Consider the following 17,982-nt stretch of genomic DNA (forward strand, 5'->3'; position numbering starts at 1 on the left):
ATTCCTTAGGCCTCTCATGGGCCACACTGCAAAGAAGCAGGACCTAATTAAGGATGCTATACTTTGAGACCCAACTAGCCAGGTCCTGATATGTCCCCACACCTCCCAAAGTGTGTCCTACATGCCTTGGAGCAGATAGGCAGATGTTACTTGTGGAAGGACAAATGCCCTTCAGGGTTAATTGGGTTAACAAAGTGAAATGAAGTTCTTTGTTGCAAGGTCTCTTAGAACTTTGTATTCCTATGTTTTACTCCCAAACTATACTAACATTTACATTTCCCAGATTTACACGGACTGAAAATTACTTTGCATAAGAACATTTTAGAGGTATTACAGTATAAATATAATTCACAAAGCAAAGTGCAAGGTTTTATAATTTATCTGTAGCATGGATTTCCTTGCCTGCAAAGTAGGGTATGGCCAGAAGTTCCCCTAGGCCCTGGTCTACACAGTCCTGTGTGCACCTGTGAAGGCTGAGTTCACGCCAATCAAACTGGCAGATGATTTTGTCTACGTTATTTGCAGCCCCAGGTGAAATACTTTATTTCAGAAGAATCTTCATTCAGTATAAACAAAGTTTTATTTCATAGATGCATGATATAAGGGTGATGTTGATTATTATTAAATTAAAAGTTTATTTTCATAGCTAGTGCTTGGTGTGTGTACACAAATCCCAGGTTTTAAATTTTCTGTAATTTTTAAAACTTTTTGTACTGTACTGAAAAATATTAGTGTTATAATGTCTAATGACTAGATAATGTTAAAAATGGTATATAGCCCTAGCTGGTGTGGCTCAGTGGATTGAGTACCAGCCTGTTAACCAAAGGTCACCCGTTCGATTCCCAATCAGGCCAGGTCCCAAGGAGTGGTCGTGTGTGAGAGGCAACTGATCAATGTATCTCACACATTGATGTTTCTCTCCCTCTCTTTGTCCCTCCCTTCTTCTCTCTCTAAATATAAGTAAATAAAATCTTAAAAAGTGAATTGTTTAAAAACCAGAAATGCTATATAGAATTAGCCTGGCTTAATACTATGTATTCTGGGAAATATAAATATGGTTTGGCAGTGTGAGAATCATTCCTCTGGAAAAGTAATAGACATCTAATGAGTATTTCTCTCTGCTTACCTGTGGATAAGCACGGGTATGCGGTGGCTGTTCCTAAGACTCTGCTTGCTTTCCCCCCGCAGACAGCGTGGAAGATGAGCTGGAGATGGCCACCGTCAGGCATCGGCCTGAGGCTCTTGAGCTTCTGGAAGCCCAGAGCAAATTCACCAAGAAGGAGCTCCAGATTCTTTACAGAGGATTTAAGAATGTAAGAACTCTCTTTTTGATTTTACCTTCCCCTAGCTCTGAGAGGAGCATTGAGAAATGAGAGGGGAAAAGGAAAAGATACATTCTGTGAAAGCCCCATTGTATGTGCGTTTCACACCAGTCTTTCCTAGATGTGGATATTGTTGATAACCGTGTGGGCTTTGCCTCACTCTGGCGTACCGGCGCTCATACATTGTAGGCACACATTGGACACAGATGAGTCAAGGAGAAAGGTTTATTAAATTCAATTATGACTAGGGGTATTTTTTAATTTTTCTAGCAATAATGATATCATTTCAATAAGTGATAATATTTCAACTGTCTCTTCATTTCTAAACTATAGTCCTAAGCTTGACTTGAAACTTAGCTATAAACCAGGGCCTGTCAAATAAGTCCATTCCTAACACTGGAGAAAAGTCTTGGTAAGTCCGATGGTCTGTAAAACACCATGCTGCAAAGATTCCAGACCACAGGTGTCTGTAGGTAGCCCCTGCATCCAGTTACCTGTGATATGGGTGTGAGTCTGATACTCCTTCCTCAGTGATTCATCTTCAAAAGGAATGATAGTCCATGGACACAGGAAGGTGGTGGTGGGAGACAGTGAGTGGTCCAGGCAATCAATCTAACACACATTCTTATTGAATCTTTGGTATGTGCTCAGTATTAAGCTAGATATTGCGGGTTATTCAAAAGCTTGGGAAGATATGCTTCTGTCTTCAAGGAGATTATGGTCTGAATATAAAGAAAGAAGACTTACTGTCATGAATCTATTTGAAAGCAACTCGTCTTTAAAAGTATCAATGGTTGTGGTCGTGTACCGAATGGCATGCACCGCCCAAGATGTGTTGTGTTCTTACACATCTGTAAGCCATAGTGAGATCCAAATGAAATTGCTTTGATTCCTCCCCAAACCCACTTTCAAGGAAACTCAAACTTCATAGCCCATAAAAGTCTACAGTGTCCAAAGATTTCTGCTAATTCCATCCTTTTCAAATCTGACCACTTCAAATACAATATTTTTCAGACTATAAGACTCACCTTTTTTTCTTTTTCTCCCCGCCCCAAATTTGGAAGGAATAATGGTTGTTAATGTTACCGTTGAGTTTGTTTACATTTACATTGGTGAAATATTATTTATGTTATTAAATATTTTAACACAGTTTTTGCTTCAATTTTTTTCCTATTTTTGTCTAAAGCCTAGGTGCATCTTATGGGCCAAAAAATACCATCAGTGCCTCTGTCCAAGCCCATGCAAGTCAGATGAGAAACTCTGGCCCTGCTTTGATATCCATAAAACATGTAATCAGAGCATTGGTAACTCACGTTGAGTTTTCAGAATATACTTATAGGATTCCATCATGCATATTGCATACAACCTTCCACCATCTCTCTGACTCCATGGTGTCTCTCTCTGTCCTATTTCTGCTTCTCGCCACTCTTCTTATCAGGGCATTCTAAATTTTTCTTTCCCCATTACTCTTCTAAAGCCTCATTCTCTGCTATCACCCAGGCCTTTGTGGGGGTACACTAGATGGGGAGGAAGGAGACATAATGGAGATGGGTGTTCACTACACAGGCACAGGACTCTCATTAAAAGCGATCTTTATGTGTAATGTATCTGGATGACATGTATAAGTAAACATGCATAGAGAGAAAGGAGCTGTACAGAATTATTAGCTATGCCTACATTCCCAGTTTGCAGACTTCAGAGTGAGCAAGGCTTACAGAGCAACAGCTGCCCGATTCCTGGCAGCAGCAAACCACTGAGTGGCAAGGGTGGGAAAGGAGAGGAGCTGAGAAAGACCAAGTCTGGGCCCAATGTAAATGCTAAGGAAAGACTAATGTAACAGAATAGAACTTCAAATGCATTCTTGGGAACATCTAAGTGTCTTTGCTCTAACTCAAAGATTTTGTAATAAGCAAACGTATTACTTTTTAACATTGGATTGTTCATCAGATACAAAATGGCTGTTAACTAAAGGAGAAATTAATCCAGCCTCCCAGAATGCCTGCATTCCTGGACAGCTGATCTACATTATTACTCCACTTTCATCACTGTAGGTCCCTGACTTTTACCCCATTTGTTAAGAATTGGCGTCATGGTTACTGCTATCACTGACCTCAAGGGCCAACATCTCTGCAACAGGTCTTAACCAAGTTGCACTTCACAAAATATTGCCCAGGATCCAAAGTCTGCATTCATTGATTTCTTTTGCATACTTGTTCCATTTCCTATTTTCCCCTTCCCTGTCTTTTCCCAACTTTTCTTTCCCCCTTTCCTAATCTTCTGATTTTCTCTCTTTTCTCACTTCTCCATTCTCTCCCTGCTTTTTGGTCTTTTTTGTAAAATCCTCACCCAAGGATATGTTTCTTGATTTTTAAAGAGAGAGGAAGGGAGAAAGAGAGAGAGAAACATCAATGTGAGAGAGAAACATCAATCAGTTGCCTCCCATACACCCCCTAACCAGGGATAAAACATGCAACCTAGGTATGTGCCCTTGACTGGGAATTGAACTTGCAAACTTTTGGTGTTTGCAAGTTCTGATGACTCTCCAACCAACTGAGCTAGGATGCTCCCTCCCTTTTTTTTCTTTGTCTTTTCATGTTGTCAATTCCTGCCTCCTTTCTTTTTCACTCTTTCTCTTTCTTCCTCTTTCTCCATTTTTTCCCTTCTCTCTTCATTGTTTTCTCTATCTTGCCCACCCTGCCTCATGAGGTAAGTTTCCATCAGAACTTTATACGCCTAAAGCTTATTTTAGATACTTCTTTCAAAGAAAGGATTTCACAGTTGCTCAGAAAATATTACTTGATGTCTCTGAGAAACCGAACAAGAGTGGTACTGCAAGACAAGCACTGAAGCAGGTCAGCAGCACTCGTGTTCGCCGGGGGACAGCAGTTGACCCAGCTTGGCATTTGAGAAAGCAAACGAACTACCCTTGATTTCCTGAACACCAATTATCCCAAGCCCTTAAGTTCAAAAAATCATTTCCTTGGAACCAATTAGGATATTCATTTTTAATGAAACCTTTAAAAACTCCCCATATTTTGATTAGAAGGATAAACTATTCATCAACATTTTAAAATACTCGCATAGAAGTGGCTTAATATGGCAAGGCACACTGCAAGTAAAGGCCCCCAGAGGCACCCCTCCCCCATCTTTTTCCAGTGCTGTATCTCTGATAGCATTTCTTCATTTCCGACATAGTCATCAATATCAGTGGGGTCTGGGAGAAAATGAAGACAGTGGGAGAGAATTTCCCAGCCCTTCACCCCATCTTACCCACTGAATCCCCCACCCCTGTATTTTCATTTCTTACCGCATGTTGAACTGAGTCTCCAAAAATAGGCAGCTGATACAAAAGGGAGAATATAATACAATTTTTCCCAACCTTTAGTGGGCCTCAGAATCATCTGATGGTCTTGTTAGAACACAGACTTCTGGGTCCCAGCCCCAAAGATTCTGATTTAGTGGGTCTGAGATTGGGGCAGAGACTTTGCCCTTTTTGTAAGTTCTCGCACGAAGCTGATAGGCTGTTCTGGGGATCACACTTTGGGAACCACTGTGTAGTGCAGATCTCATAAACTTTGCTGTCAATCTCGAGCCCACATTTTACTTGTTTAAGCAGCTCCCTCTGCATCAGTGGTCTCTCCAAATTTGGATAATGATATCTACATTGCACAGCTTTGGGTTTATTCATTTTGTTTAAGCTTCGTTTTTGAGATAACAAGCCAACAAACATGAAGTTAAGCAAAAAGGAGTTATGCTAGTGTGGCCCCAAATAGTCAACCTCGCTTTTGTGTCCCATCAAAGTGGGACATTAATGGTTGGCCTACACACCTCCCAGGCCTTGTCCTGGGTCTTGAACTACCAGGTATTAGAAAGGCTGTGGAAAAATCCAAGGTATCATCTACACATCAGCAGTCTCAAACTTAACTGCATGTTGCAATCATCCTGGGAGCTTTAAAAATTGAAAATAGTTGAGACCATGTTTGGTGATTCTGATGTAATTGTTCTGAGAAGAAATTTGAGCAACTGGATTTATAAAGCTCTCCAGGTGATTATACTGTGCATCCCAGGCTGAGAACCATTGAACTGGATATATAAGATTCTAGGTGTAAGGCGATTCTATCTCGCGCGTGCACATACACACACACACACACACACACACACACACACACACACACACACACAAAATGAACCTAATAATGAAGAGCCCTATAATGGCAATACCAATGGTTAGACTGGCTATGTGGGAACCTTGTGAAGTCCTTTGTGGGTGGGATGTCTGTGTGTGTGTGAGGGTGTGGGGAGTGGGACTAACAGGTCTTACCTCGAGTGATTCTGATTTAGTTAAATCTGGGGTGATGCTCAAGAATCCTTTTCCTTTTAAGCTTTTCAATTTAAAAAATAAATTCTCACTTTAACAGATAGCTAGCGAAAGGCCACATATGAGAACTGCTGACCCAGAAGATCATACATACATTTATATATATGTGATTCATAAACTTCCTTTGCTATTCCATTTCAAAATCAAGCATAACTTCAGTTCAGTTTTAGGAGATCATGAATAGTCTATGGGGGCATTCAGTTTTAGTACGGCCATGCATCTTTCCAGTTGTGAATACACAAACACAGAGTTTATTCTTGTATGATTATGTATTGGTTATTGTACTTTCTATACGAGCAACTATAAACCAACTTCTGCTCCACCCTGCAGTTAGACCTGTATGCCTTGGACTCCCGGCTCCTTGCTTTCCCACATGTTTGCCTGCTTCCTTTTCCTTCACTACCGAGAATTATATTAGGATGAAGTATCCACTAGATTCAAAGATATACTTTCAGGCATCACTTTAATGCTTGTTAATGTTGGGCTAAAAATGATTAAAAATTAATACTTTTCCTCTCATCTTCTAAGCGCTTCTAGTTCAGCTAATAATCAAATTAATAAAAATAGATTAACAAGAGAAAAATCAAATTTTAATACATGTGCATGGAGAATTCACATAAGCATAAAGTATCCCAAAATGAGTGAGGTAACACTGGGCATGTGTATTTTAAGCAAAGGATAAAAGGTCTTAGATTTCCAGAAGTGAGGATGGGCCATTTGAGGAAGAACAGAACATACATGGCAGAAACATCCTTTCTGAGAAATGTCAGAAACACTGGGACACAGGGGTTAGCTAGCTAACAAGTCCCTGCCTGAAGCCCCTCCTTGGACCATACTTCATTCAAATAGGACTACAGCAGCATCCCCAAATTCCCTGCCTGGAGCAGGCCTTTCCATCTGAATCTCTTAGGCAGGAACGGACAGGCTCAAAAGTTCTTTCCGCAGCTTGTTTTTTAACAAACAGCTGAAAATCAATATCCTAAAAAGCTTCAGGGTCACAAAACTTTGGTTCCCTTCATTACTATCCTTTTTTTTTTCTGTAAAAATGCTAAGTGTTAATATCTTTTTAACCTAAAAGAAAGATGTTGGTATTAGCTTTCTATGGCATATAACAAATTACTACATATCAGTGGCTTAAATCACACACACACATTTATTATGTTACAGCTTTGCAGGTCAGGAGTCCAGAAATGCCTTAGCTGGACCTTGGCCCTGAGCTCACACAGAGCTGCAATGAAGATACTGGATGGGCCACATTACTTTCTGGATCCCGGATCCATGGTTATTGGCGGAACTCATTTCTTGAGGTTGTATTTCCAAGATCTCCACTCTTGCTGACTGTCAACCTGGGGCTACCCAGCAACCAGAGGTGTCCCATAGCCCTGGCCAATGTCCCACTCACAGGCTCTCTCATAACACAGCAGCTCACATCTTCAAAGCTACTGAGGGAGTCTCTTGTCTCCTACAGCAGAGTCTGGTGTAATGTAACATAATCCTGAGAGTGATATCCCAGGGCATCACCCTTGATAATGCAGCACTCAGGTCCGGGAGATTAAAAAGGGTGTGATTTATTTGGAGTCCCATAGGGTATCCATCACAGTGGTATTTGTGAGGGGACAGCCACCCCTGTGGGGTGAATCACCTGAATTCAGTCTGATGTCACATCTCCAGTGCAGTCAACCCCCCACCCTCAACGTTCGTCCTGCATTCAGGCATCTCCTTGGAGATTTCACCAAGTCACAGCAAACTTTTGCTTGATTGCTGTAAGAGCTCTTATACTAAGGCCAAAGGAACCAGCAAGAGATGAGAGTTCTTTGATGGGGTCTTTCCACCCCACCCAAAGTGTCTGAGAACTCATTACACTAAAACCTTTAAAAATAGATGATGGGAACTGAGGGTGAAATTACAGGGATCTACGTTTAAGGCACGGTACATCTACATGAACAGCACAAAACCCCAGGGATGATGGAGAGGGAGAGAGAGAGTGCGGCCCGTGCACGGAGAAGAGTGGGATAGGTAGTTAGGGCAGAGAAATGAGCTGCTAATGTAAAGCAATTGCTCTTTTGTCCTGAGTCCTTGGAGGTATTATTAAGCCTTTCAGAGGCTGATTGTATGACCTTCAGCAAATCGCTTCTTACCTGGCAGCTCTGTCTCCCTGTCACCAAATTAGGGATTAGGATCTTCCTTTCCAATCAGAAAGAGGGTGCGTAATAATTGGTTTTGTTCCACACTTGAAGGACTCAGATAAAAGACCTTCCTTAAGTGCAAAGTATTACTCATGTACTTCAGAATCAAGGTATAAGTACAGAGTTAAAATGTTATTTCCCATGCCCTCGCAGAGTTTTCTGTCAGGCCTCCAAGACCCGGGCCTTTCTGAGGAGCAGGTTGTCGGCAGATCTAGGCAGGTAAACATGACTGCCTCTCTGGCTTCCGAGGACTGACGTGGGGCTCTCCAGGGGTTAAACCTTCCAACCGTCATTTCCTACCTTGGGCAGGTAGTTTAGTTTCTCTGGATATTAAATTCTCCTTTGAAAATTCAGGATGTTGACACTCATGTATATAATACGATAAGAAATAGTTCATATGATCCCTTTTATTTAGAGTATGGTCAATAGACCTCAGAGCTCTTTGATTGTTTCCTCTCGTAAGTTCATAAGGACTCCAGGATGTTCTCTTTACGTAAAAACGACGGTGTGATGAGATTGCAGGCCTGGCTACTCTTTGGCTGTACACTGGACCTCTCTGGGCTTCACTCATCTCCTATGCAAAACTGGGGAAATGGCACCTTCCAGATACTTGGCAAAAATAATGACTGTAAAGCACAGAGTACAAAACCTGTCTCATAACAACGCTCGAAGCACAGCTATTATCCTTTTCACCATCAGCATTATTAGCGCCATTGTCACCGTGCTGCTCCAATGAGGTGTGGCCTGTCCAGAAGCTGCTTCTTTGTCTTTGTCCCACATCCTGGCCTAAGGACAAATTTGGAAACAGTGCTTATTTTGTTTCGATTTTACTCTGTTCTTTGACTGGTTGGAGAAAAACCAGCACAGTCTTTCCTGTAATGAATTCCTCAGCAGGATTTTGTAAAAATCAAAACAGATGATTTAATTTGTAGTGTTTCCAACATACAATGCAGCCACGGACATAGGTAATTAAAAAAAAAACTTACATAAAAGCAGCCCTTAGATAAAGTGCAATTCACCAAGAATATTTCTGAAATCTTCAAGATTTTCTTTCCATTTTCCCATGATTATCCTGCCAATAAGATCTCAAGTTATTTCTCTTCAAGTGACAAGAGGATTCACCCAGGCTGATGGGGCCACTCTGATCCAGTAGGACACTCAGGGATCCTTTACAATACATTTACTGAAATGCTCCCCTTCAGATGGGTTTCTGTCCCCATCTGCGTTGCATAAACTAGGTCACTTTCATGTTTGTGTTCAGAGGTGAAAAAGCCATAGAGCAGGGCAAGCAACTTGTGCTGAGTTAGAGATAACGCAAAGTACATCACTTTCACTCACATTCTAAGGACTTGTTAGTCACATGAACCAGACACCTCCAGGGGAATCTGGTAAATGCGGTCCCTAGCTGGATAGCAGTGCATGTAGGTGGAAGGAGAAACTAGATTGGGGAAACAACTAGCACTCTGGGAAAACCAATAAACACTTCTACTAAATTTTTCTAGAGAATATACAGTACTGAAGAGTTCCTAAGTTACTCCAGCTAATTCTCTTAAGACATTTTTTTAAAAGTCTGAGAGCAATGTATCAATTTATTCTTCAAATTCATGTATCCCTTAATGGATCAAGACTTTTAAAATAATGATAGTAAGTTTCTGTCTTTTGAATGCTTTGAGGTTTCCTACTTGCCTCAGCACTGTACATCAGAAGTGAATAATATATAACAAGTTCAAGAGCGGCTTCATCCAGGGAGTTTGTTAGTACACTTTGTTGTATATTAAACCCAGTCTTCAGAGCACGGAGTGGTGGTAAGACTGCTGGGCAGATCAATTTTAACAACATTACGCCTCTTTTTTTTTTTTTGGAAAAACTACTTGATTCACACAAATGTATCACTGGGAGCCCAATAAATAATTTTTCAGACTCAGTACATATCCCTTAAAGAGTCTGATGTGCAACTTTGGACATCTTATGGTTAAAACTAATAACAAATCTGGGCGCCATTCATCACTGCAAGCTGCTGGCAATGAACTTACCTCATAAAGTCAGATCATTTGTGTTTTTTTTAATAATTCCCACTTAAATGGACTCATTAGTATAAGCCTAACTGGTGATTACTCTTCTGTTCCTGGAAGGGATTCAAATCTTCATTAAAATAAAGTAAGTTGCCAAAACTTTAAAAATCTTTTCAATACTACATTGGAATCCAGTGTGTTAGACTATAAATTCTCTTAAATCTGTGTTGATTAATTTAACTTGAGGGAAACGCAAAGATATGTTTAAAGGGAAATGAGGTAGAATCAATAATTCTTTTATCTAGGCATATTATGCTAATATATAAATTATGCTTAATATATGGGATTCCAACTCCCTTGGAATTTTAGGAGATGAAATCAAATCTTCTCATCTAAATCTCTTCCTGTTTGTTAATCCTTTCCACGGGCAAATGCAGAGCATCGATCTATTCTTGAATACTAAACTATATGTCAGGGATGTTGCTGGTGTTGCATACACACTAGCCAGTAAAGGAGAGTTGTCTTTGACTCAGAGACATTACAGTCCAATGTAGGAAGTATAGAATTAACAAGAGAGAAAAGAAATCATTAACACAGACATGGTGTTGGCTCTTTGTCCAGTTCTATTCTGTCATAGCAACACCTACTCACCACGCAGAAGACTTTAAACAATTTAATCTACAGAGAGTAAAAAGAAGAAGTGTCTTTAAAGCTACTAAGGACCATCAAAAGACCATTTCAGTAGAGTAGATTATGTTATTTCAGAAGATTAACTCATTGCCTTCTTGAAGACTTCTTTCTATTGGTCAAAGATCCTTAGGTAACAAAAAGAAATGTTTAGGGCGAGCAAAGATATTACCTGCCAAATCCTACAGGCTGATGGAACTTCTTTTATGAACATTCAAATAGGTCAACATGGAAATAAGCCAAACCGCTTTCTTCCGATGTGAATTAATAACCACCAAAGAAAGACCAATGAGCAACTTCATTTCTATTTTCATTTTTAATGTACCATCTATTGATCTTCAAATATTATGAAGGAAATTTGCATAAGCACATGTATAATATGACCCATACAATGTACATCATAGATTCCGCAACACTGAGGAAAGGAGAAAATTTAATTTTTCAAAAATGTAGGCCCGGAAAGTTACTACTATTTGGCATCATACTTAGTCCTTAACATCTTAGGAGCCAAGTGTTCAGCTTTGTTTTGTTTTGTTCATTTTTCTTAGGTTATTTCAGCGTAGTTCCTGGTTATCACTCATCATTAAGCAGTTAGCTAGTTGCTTAGTTTATCTAGCTTCCTAAACATTATACCCTTTTGTTACCAAAGTGGAATTTGTGGAATTACGCCTGTGCTGCTGAACATAGATACAGCACAAAGATTGATGAAGACGGAAAAAGGTCTCTATTAAAAGGTTGCCCGATTCAAGGGAACAGAGGACTCCCCAGCTCCAGGCCAATCTCTTCCACAAAACACAGAAAGAACCCAGTCACCCCCTGAGACAGAGTGGGTGTCCAGATACCCAGCTTCATCTTTATCTGTCCTTATGGGCCTGAGGCTGTTAGCAAGCAGGTCTTTGTCTTCAGGCTCTCTAGGGCACACTTGGGAGGCTGGCATTGCCATTGCCTCCCCACAGCTTCCTTCCTCTCCGGGGGCCCAGAATGGCTGCCAGACCACTCTGCCAGTCGTGCGGAGGAGGCTGCAGTAGCCAGCACCCAAGGCTGCTCACGGGCCTGGGAGAAGGCCTGCACTCCTGACCATGCCTACGGATCTCAGAGTGAGAGGAGAGGTGCAGCTCAGGTCCTGTGCAGAGTGGAGACGCGGTGGCCCACGGGCCACCACTGGTGGAGCATGGCCCACCTTGGGACTCACCCTTAGTGGGAGCCAGCCCCAAACAGGCGAGCAAGGGCAAGGAAAAAATTAGGGCAAACAGAGTCTGGTGCCCACTGGACCCCACGAACACCGCAGCCCCCTTAATGGGCAAGTGAGGAAAAGGAAAAGGGCATAAGTCTCCAGGCATCCACGCGCTTTTTGTTTAAAAGTCTGGGCCCCCAAATCCCAGCCAATCCAAGCTAATGTCCATGCTCTTCAGCCTGCGCAGCATCTCTGCTGTGCCTCCTGCCGCCACATTAACCTCCACGGTACACGTGTGTTGTGACCCTTTCAGCCCACACACGCTCTGTGAAACCTTCCTCCTGCCGTGTCACCGACTGGGCTAGTTTGTTTGTCCTTATGGGGGTGGGGGTAGGGGAAGCGGGGGAGGGGTATGGAAATCTGCAGCTCTGGTTGGATGTGCTTTTAATCCCACCTCTCGGACACTTTCTGACCACTCCCCCACGCTGGGGAAGCCTGGCCCTTTGTACCACTTCAGGGTGCCCCCCCCCCGCTTTTACCAGATTCCCTCTTAAACCATAACACTTTCTTCTACCCCCAAAAGATCCTTTTTAAAACGTTTCTAGAAATTTCTAAAGAAAGGAAGAACAAAAAATATTCCAAGCAGTAATTTAGTGCCTTATCACCAGGAAAGTAAGTAGTATAATTTCTGCAGTTAAAATCCAAGTTGAATCTTCTTACCAGAAATGTGGTTCCATATAGAGCTCTTCATTAAAGAAAAAAAGAAGTAAACATGATTTGAAGTAAACAAATTCCATGACAGACTGTGATTAGTCCCTTGGTGATGCATTGTTACAACTTGTGGTCTGTAATTATTTTAGGACTCCGACTCCCCACATGTTATCCATGGTGACTGAAAGTGGGGTGGGCAATAATGTTTCTCATGGAACTAATAGTAGATTAAACACATTTTAATATACCGTACACAATTGAGCAATTTACTGCTTGTCTGAAGCAGAATAGGGCACCACGTATCTGTGCATGAAGTGAATGCTAATAATGCCTACTTGGTTTCTTCTGGAACTCCACATAAAACCCCAGTTCCCTAATGGAAGGAAAGCTTATTACTGAACACACTTTGCATTACCATTAATAACTGCTACTGATTTACTGGATAGATTACATCTATTGAAAACAGATTGGGAGCATGCAGTTAATTACCAGCTTTTTCTAATTAATTAGTGTTTTGTCTGACTAGAATATTAGAGTGCTTTCACCCCAGTGAGTGCGTGCTGAAGTGAGGCCATCCCCAGCAGCACGGTGCACTGCCCTCTTTCGTGTGTCACTGGTACAGCAGACCTAGGGAGGACCCCTCTTTCAGTGCGTGCGTGCGTGCGTGCGTGCGTCCGTGCGTGCGTCCGTGTGTGCATGCGTCCGTGTGTCCGTGGAGAATTGAGAGCCACCTAATCCTGGATTTCAATCCCTGATCTGACATATAGTAGTCATTTTACTCTGAGAAAACCCCCTGAACCTCGTCTTCCTTATCTGTAGTGGCAATAATACCATCTACTCATAATACTGGTGATGAGTCTTAAAGAAATAACTGTAAGTGGAGGCGCTGATGTGTGATAAATACTGTGGCTGACTTCCTGATCCCTTGCATCGCGCTGGTCCAACACAAACAGCAATGCCCTCTGCTGACGCTCTCATGGGTCTCATGGTGAAGGTAAATGAATACATTCAGAGCTCTGTTCATGCACCTTTGATAACAACTAATTCCACCAACGACAAATTTTTCAGAGACTGGTGTTGAAGACGACCTACATGATTATTTGTCCTGAAGTCACATAAGCAATGAAACAGCCAAAGAAATAATGAAATCTGTGCCTTCTTTGCCTTCAGACCCTGTCTTTTGCCTCTCCATTCAGAATTCTCTGTATGACACCAAACTCCCTCTGGGATTCTAAGGCACCTGTCCCTTCCACATACCAAATCGTGAAATCTTCAGCCAGCAATTCACACATGTGTCCTGAGTTTCTGCAGAATGAGGAGCTGCAGTAAACACTTGGAAAATGGATAGTAAGCAAATAGATGTGAGAGCTGCCCTCAAGAAGTGAAGGGACAACATAACTTGATATCTCTTTTTCCACATTATTAGTGTAAAATCCAGATCATCTATTACATGGGTGGCTTTTTTTTTTTGGCAGAGTGATGGTAACATCAAGAGATTTAGAAACTTCCCAAGGTCATAGAGCTAATTAGTAACTGTGACATAATTATAACAGGCTCATGTGAGCTCCCAACTCAATAACTCAGTCCAGTATNGGCACCTGTCCCTTCCACATACCAAATCGTGAAATCTTCAGCCAGCAATTCGCACATGTGTTCTGAGTTTCTGCAGAATGAGGAGCTGCAGTAAACACTTGGAAAATGCATAGTAAGCAAATAGATGTGAGAGCTGCCCTCAAGAAGTGAAGAGACAACATAACTTGATATCTCTTTTTCCACATTATTAGTATAAAATCCAGATCATCTATTACATGGGTGGCTTTTTTTTTTGGCAGAGTGATGGTAACATCAAGAGATTTAGAAACTTCCCAAGGTCATAGAGCTAATTAGTAACTGTGACATAATTATAACAGGCTCATGTGAGCTCCCAACTCAATAACTCAGTCCAGTATTCCAATGAGGAGACACTGAGTATGAAAAAATAGAATGAAAATAAATCTGTAAAAAGGTTGTCCCTAAACAAAGGGACATTTTAGCTCCTTAATGTGACAACGAGGTGGAACCAGAATCCCTGGTTCTAGTTAGACATGGCATGCCTTCCCCAAGGTGAGTAGGGATCATGGTCATGCAGGCATCATATGAAGTTTCCAATCACGTGCGGAGGGATTTATAAGATAGAGGAGCAGACTAACATGAGGATAAAGAGCATGGAGTCGGTCTGCCTGGATTTACATCCTAATCCTGCTGCTTTCTTACTGGTGAACTTGAAGATGCCACTCAGCCTGTCTGTATCTCAGTTTCCGTACAAAGATGACTCTGACCTTTTTGATTGACATTCTGGAAAATTAAAGAGGACCACATTTGGAGGGGACCATCACAAGTGCCATCTTGTTTGGAGATTTAAAATGCCTTGTTGACATCCATGGAGAGTTATGGAGTTGTTAGTAGCATGCACATGTCTAGAGGTCAAGGGGAGATATGCAAGCTGGGAAATAAATACTGGTGACCTCAAGGGCTAAATTATATTTATTTCCATGAGACTAGATGAGATCACCAAGCACAAGCTATGTTTTGATTGATGTTTTTGAAATTTCGCTCTGACAGAGCAGGCTCAGAGGAAGGAGAGGGGCGGCCGTTAGAGCAGCTTGGGACCTAACGCAGTAGCTCAAGCTCAGGCTTGATTAGCGATGAAGATGGAGAACAGCAGTAGCCATGGTAATAACAAAAATGAATCATGATGCCGTGCAGTTACAATTTTAAACAACTAACACAGTACTAGTTACAATAAAAATATGGCAAAAATGCTCTAAGGGCCAGGCACCTCTTTTCATTTTTGTGATGTGAAGGCGAAGGAGACAGAGATTAGTTTGTCCTCCGGAGTTTCTGCCACTGGCCCATAAAGGAAGACTGGACTCTTCTCTTAAACAAAATCAGAAGAGACAAATTTCACAATGTTTCGGAGATAAATCCTCCCCCACTTTTATGATATATACTCTAATACCTTATTGATTTTGCCTTCCCTCTACCTTTGTTATCACCACCATAGACTGCCTCCCATATTGAAAACCCAGAGACTGTAACAAAAGAAGCAGTCAGGAAGGCTTCTGATAGTTACTTTCTTCAGGGTGTTGCCTCCTTTCCTGCAGCTTTGGATATAGAAAGGGCCTGTTTCTTCTATTTCTTTGCACTTTCTTTTTCCAAGTGTGCAACTATAATCTTTATTCTTTGTATTCACGTTCTTGCATCAAAATTTGTGCGGGGTCAGTAAGGAAGTGCATATTTGTGCGTGTGTATTCACGTTCAATGAACAAGGTGTGTAAGAAAATAAAGAATAAAATACAGTAAGAATTCTTAAAAACAAATCAAATAAAAGTTAAACAATAATAAAATAGAGGAGACTGGAACACAGTTGCTCAGGAGAGACAAAGAGTAAAAGATCACATCGAGCCCACACGTCTCACTGACTCTGTGGGTCCCCTCAGCGGCTCTTCGCTGCTGCCGAACTGCGGCACAGGCCCCTCCCACCCGATTCACCCGGCCCCCTTTGAAACATCCTGACCTTCATACAGGACAGCTGCATTTTCTCCGGTGTTGTCTATCTTTCGGGGTTCATGACCATGTAGCCAATTACCCAGCCCAGCAATCTGTGATCCTTCGTGCCTCCTTTTTCCTTTAATGATCCTTGCCTGACCAAGCACCAACTCCGATCAGAACTCCTTGCCTAACACTGACTCTAGCTCATCCCGTCCTCTCCAGCCCAGTACTGCGTGCACCGAAGTAGCTCAGGTCTGCGTCGTCTCTTTCATGAAGGAGTTAAGAGTGTTGTCATTAGTCTCCACATCTCTACCTTCTAATCAGAATATACTCTTCATCCCAACACCACATCTTACATGGAAAACCGAAAACTGGCCAAGGCGGTTCATTACTGAAATCAATTCTTTACTTACTCTATTTTATGTCAATGAGACCAAATTTCTCAAGTCCTTGAGCTGAGGCACTCTGTCTGCTTCTGAAGGTTACCCTGGTAAACCAAGGAGGAATGAATGAAACACGAATGGAAGCCTGCGTTAAACACACACATCAGAAGTAAAATATTCCTCAGTGCATGTTCTGGTATTTTGCTTTAAAACAAATTGAAATATTCCCAACATTTGGAATCCAGAAGTCAGTGATTGTAAATACAGTATCTGACAAAGTGTAAGGTGAGATGTGTTTAATGATATATCAGTAATTCTTGAGGACTAGGTTATCTGTGGTTATAGGTACTGTTTATGCATACTGGGTAATAATACGACAAAAGCAATTATGAAAGCCAGTAACACATGACATCCCTTTAATACCACCTGCCCTGGAACACTTTGTCTATGGAGTCATTATACCATGCCACTACAAGACCTCAAAGGATGCAAAAATATGAATATTGAGGTATTACATTTTCCTTTTCTATACATATTTTCAGTTCTAAGCCAAGTCAATTTGTATGCTTTTTTAGTTAGAATTTTGTTTTAAGTATATCAAACTTGCTTTAGGATGCAATGTTACAAAAGAAAAAAACATAACTACATGTGTCCATTGTGAAGATGAGAAAAATGTATAGATTGTTTCTGGCTTCCAAATGTCTCTGGCATAACTCTTTCTTCATGCTAGGCAGTTTTAAGCATTTTGTATCGACTACACAATAATATTATACAATAATGTTTAACAATAAAGTGTCATATTAAATACAAAGAGTGTTATGTTAATTCACATGACACTGTGAAATACATACCACTATTATTTCAGTTTTATAGATGAGGAAGTTCCAACAGAGATTGTGGGGTTACTTAAGGATGTACAGGTAAGAACGTGGCAGACCCGGGATTCAAGCTTTAGCAGGCAGCCCTGCTAAAGCTTAGCCACTCCCCGTGCTTTCTGTACTCTCAAGTTCATTACCTGCTTCCCATTCCCACCCTCCTTACTCAATTGTGTGGCTTTACAGCAAAATCTTAGCTTTCTGACTTTTACTTTCACCGTCCCCAACCCATCAAAGTACTCTTTTGTCAAAGTGATCTTTATAAAGAACAAATCTGTTGATACTAACTCTGCTTACCGTCTTCAAGAACTCTCGATTCTTGTATTTAAATAAAATTTAATTCCTTTGCATGGCATTTAAGGCCCTTCAGGGTTTGGCTTTTTCCTGTATTTCCACCCTCAATTCCAGTCACTCTCCACCTCAAGTTTTATGTTCTAATCCTACCAGCTTAGGTGTCCAGCCTTTCTGGAGCTTGCGATGCATTCTCTAACCACCTGTGTAATTTGATTCCGCTAACTCAGACATGACATTTATTGCTCCAAGTCTCAAGAGTCTGAGTAGACTCCTCTGTCCTCGCCCAACCTCCCAGATAATTCTTTGCACCTCTCTTATGACAGAGTTCTGCTCTGTGGTTGGTTTATTTGCCCATTTCCCTACCGTGCTGTGAGCAGAGGTGCTATGTCCCTTCATATTGGGATCTTCAGTCCTCAATGAATTCAAAGT

At 41.3% G+C, this 17,982-nt stretch overlaps 1 protein-coding gene across 5 annotated transcripts in view; it reads left to right on the plus strand.

Moving 5' to 3' along the window:
• The window catches only part of KCNIP4 (potassium voltage-gated channel interacting protein 4), a 926,001-nt gene that overhangs the window by 836,998 nt on the left and 71,021 nt on the right, over window positions 1-17,982 (plus strand). For all 5 annotated transcript variants that reach the window (XM_037045012.1, XM_037045024.1, XM_037045023.1 and 2 more), the window contains one exon: window positions 1,189-1,313. In XM_037045012.1, coding sequence (XP_036900907.1) covers window positions 1,189-1,313 — 125 coding nt within the window. The remainder of the gene's footprint in view (window positions 1-1,188; window positions 1,314-17,982) is intronic.

The sequence above is a fragment of the Sturnira hondurensis genome, unplaced genomic scaffold, assembly GCF_014824575.4.
Source record: "Sturnira hondurensis isolate 20B ecotype Veracruz unplaced genomic scaffold, ASM1482457v3 Scaffold0000780, whole genome shotgun sequence".
Classification (NCBI taxonomy): domain Eukaryota; kingdom Metazoa; phylum Chordata; class Mammalia; order Chiroptera; family Phyllostomidae; genus Sturnira; species Sturnira hondurensis.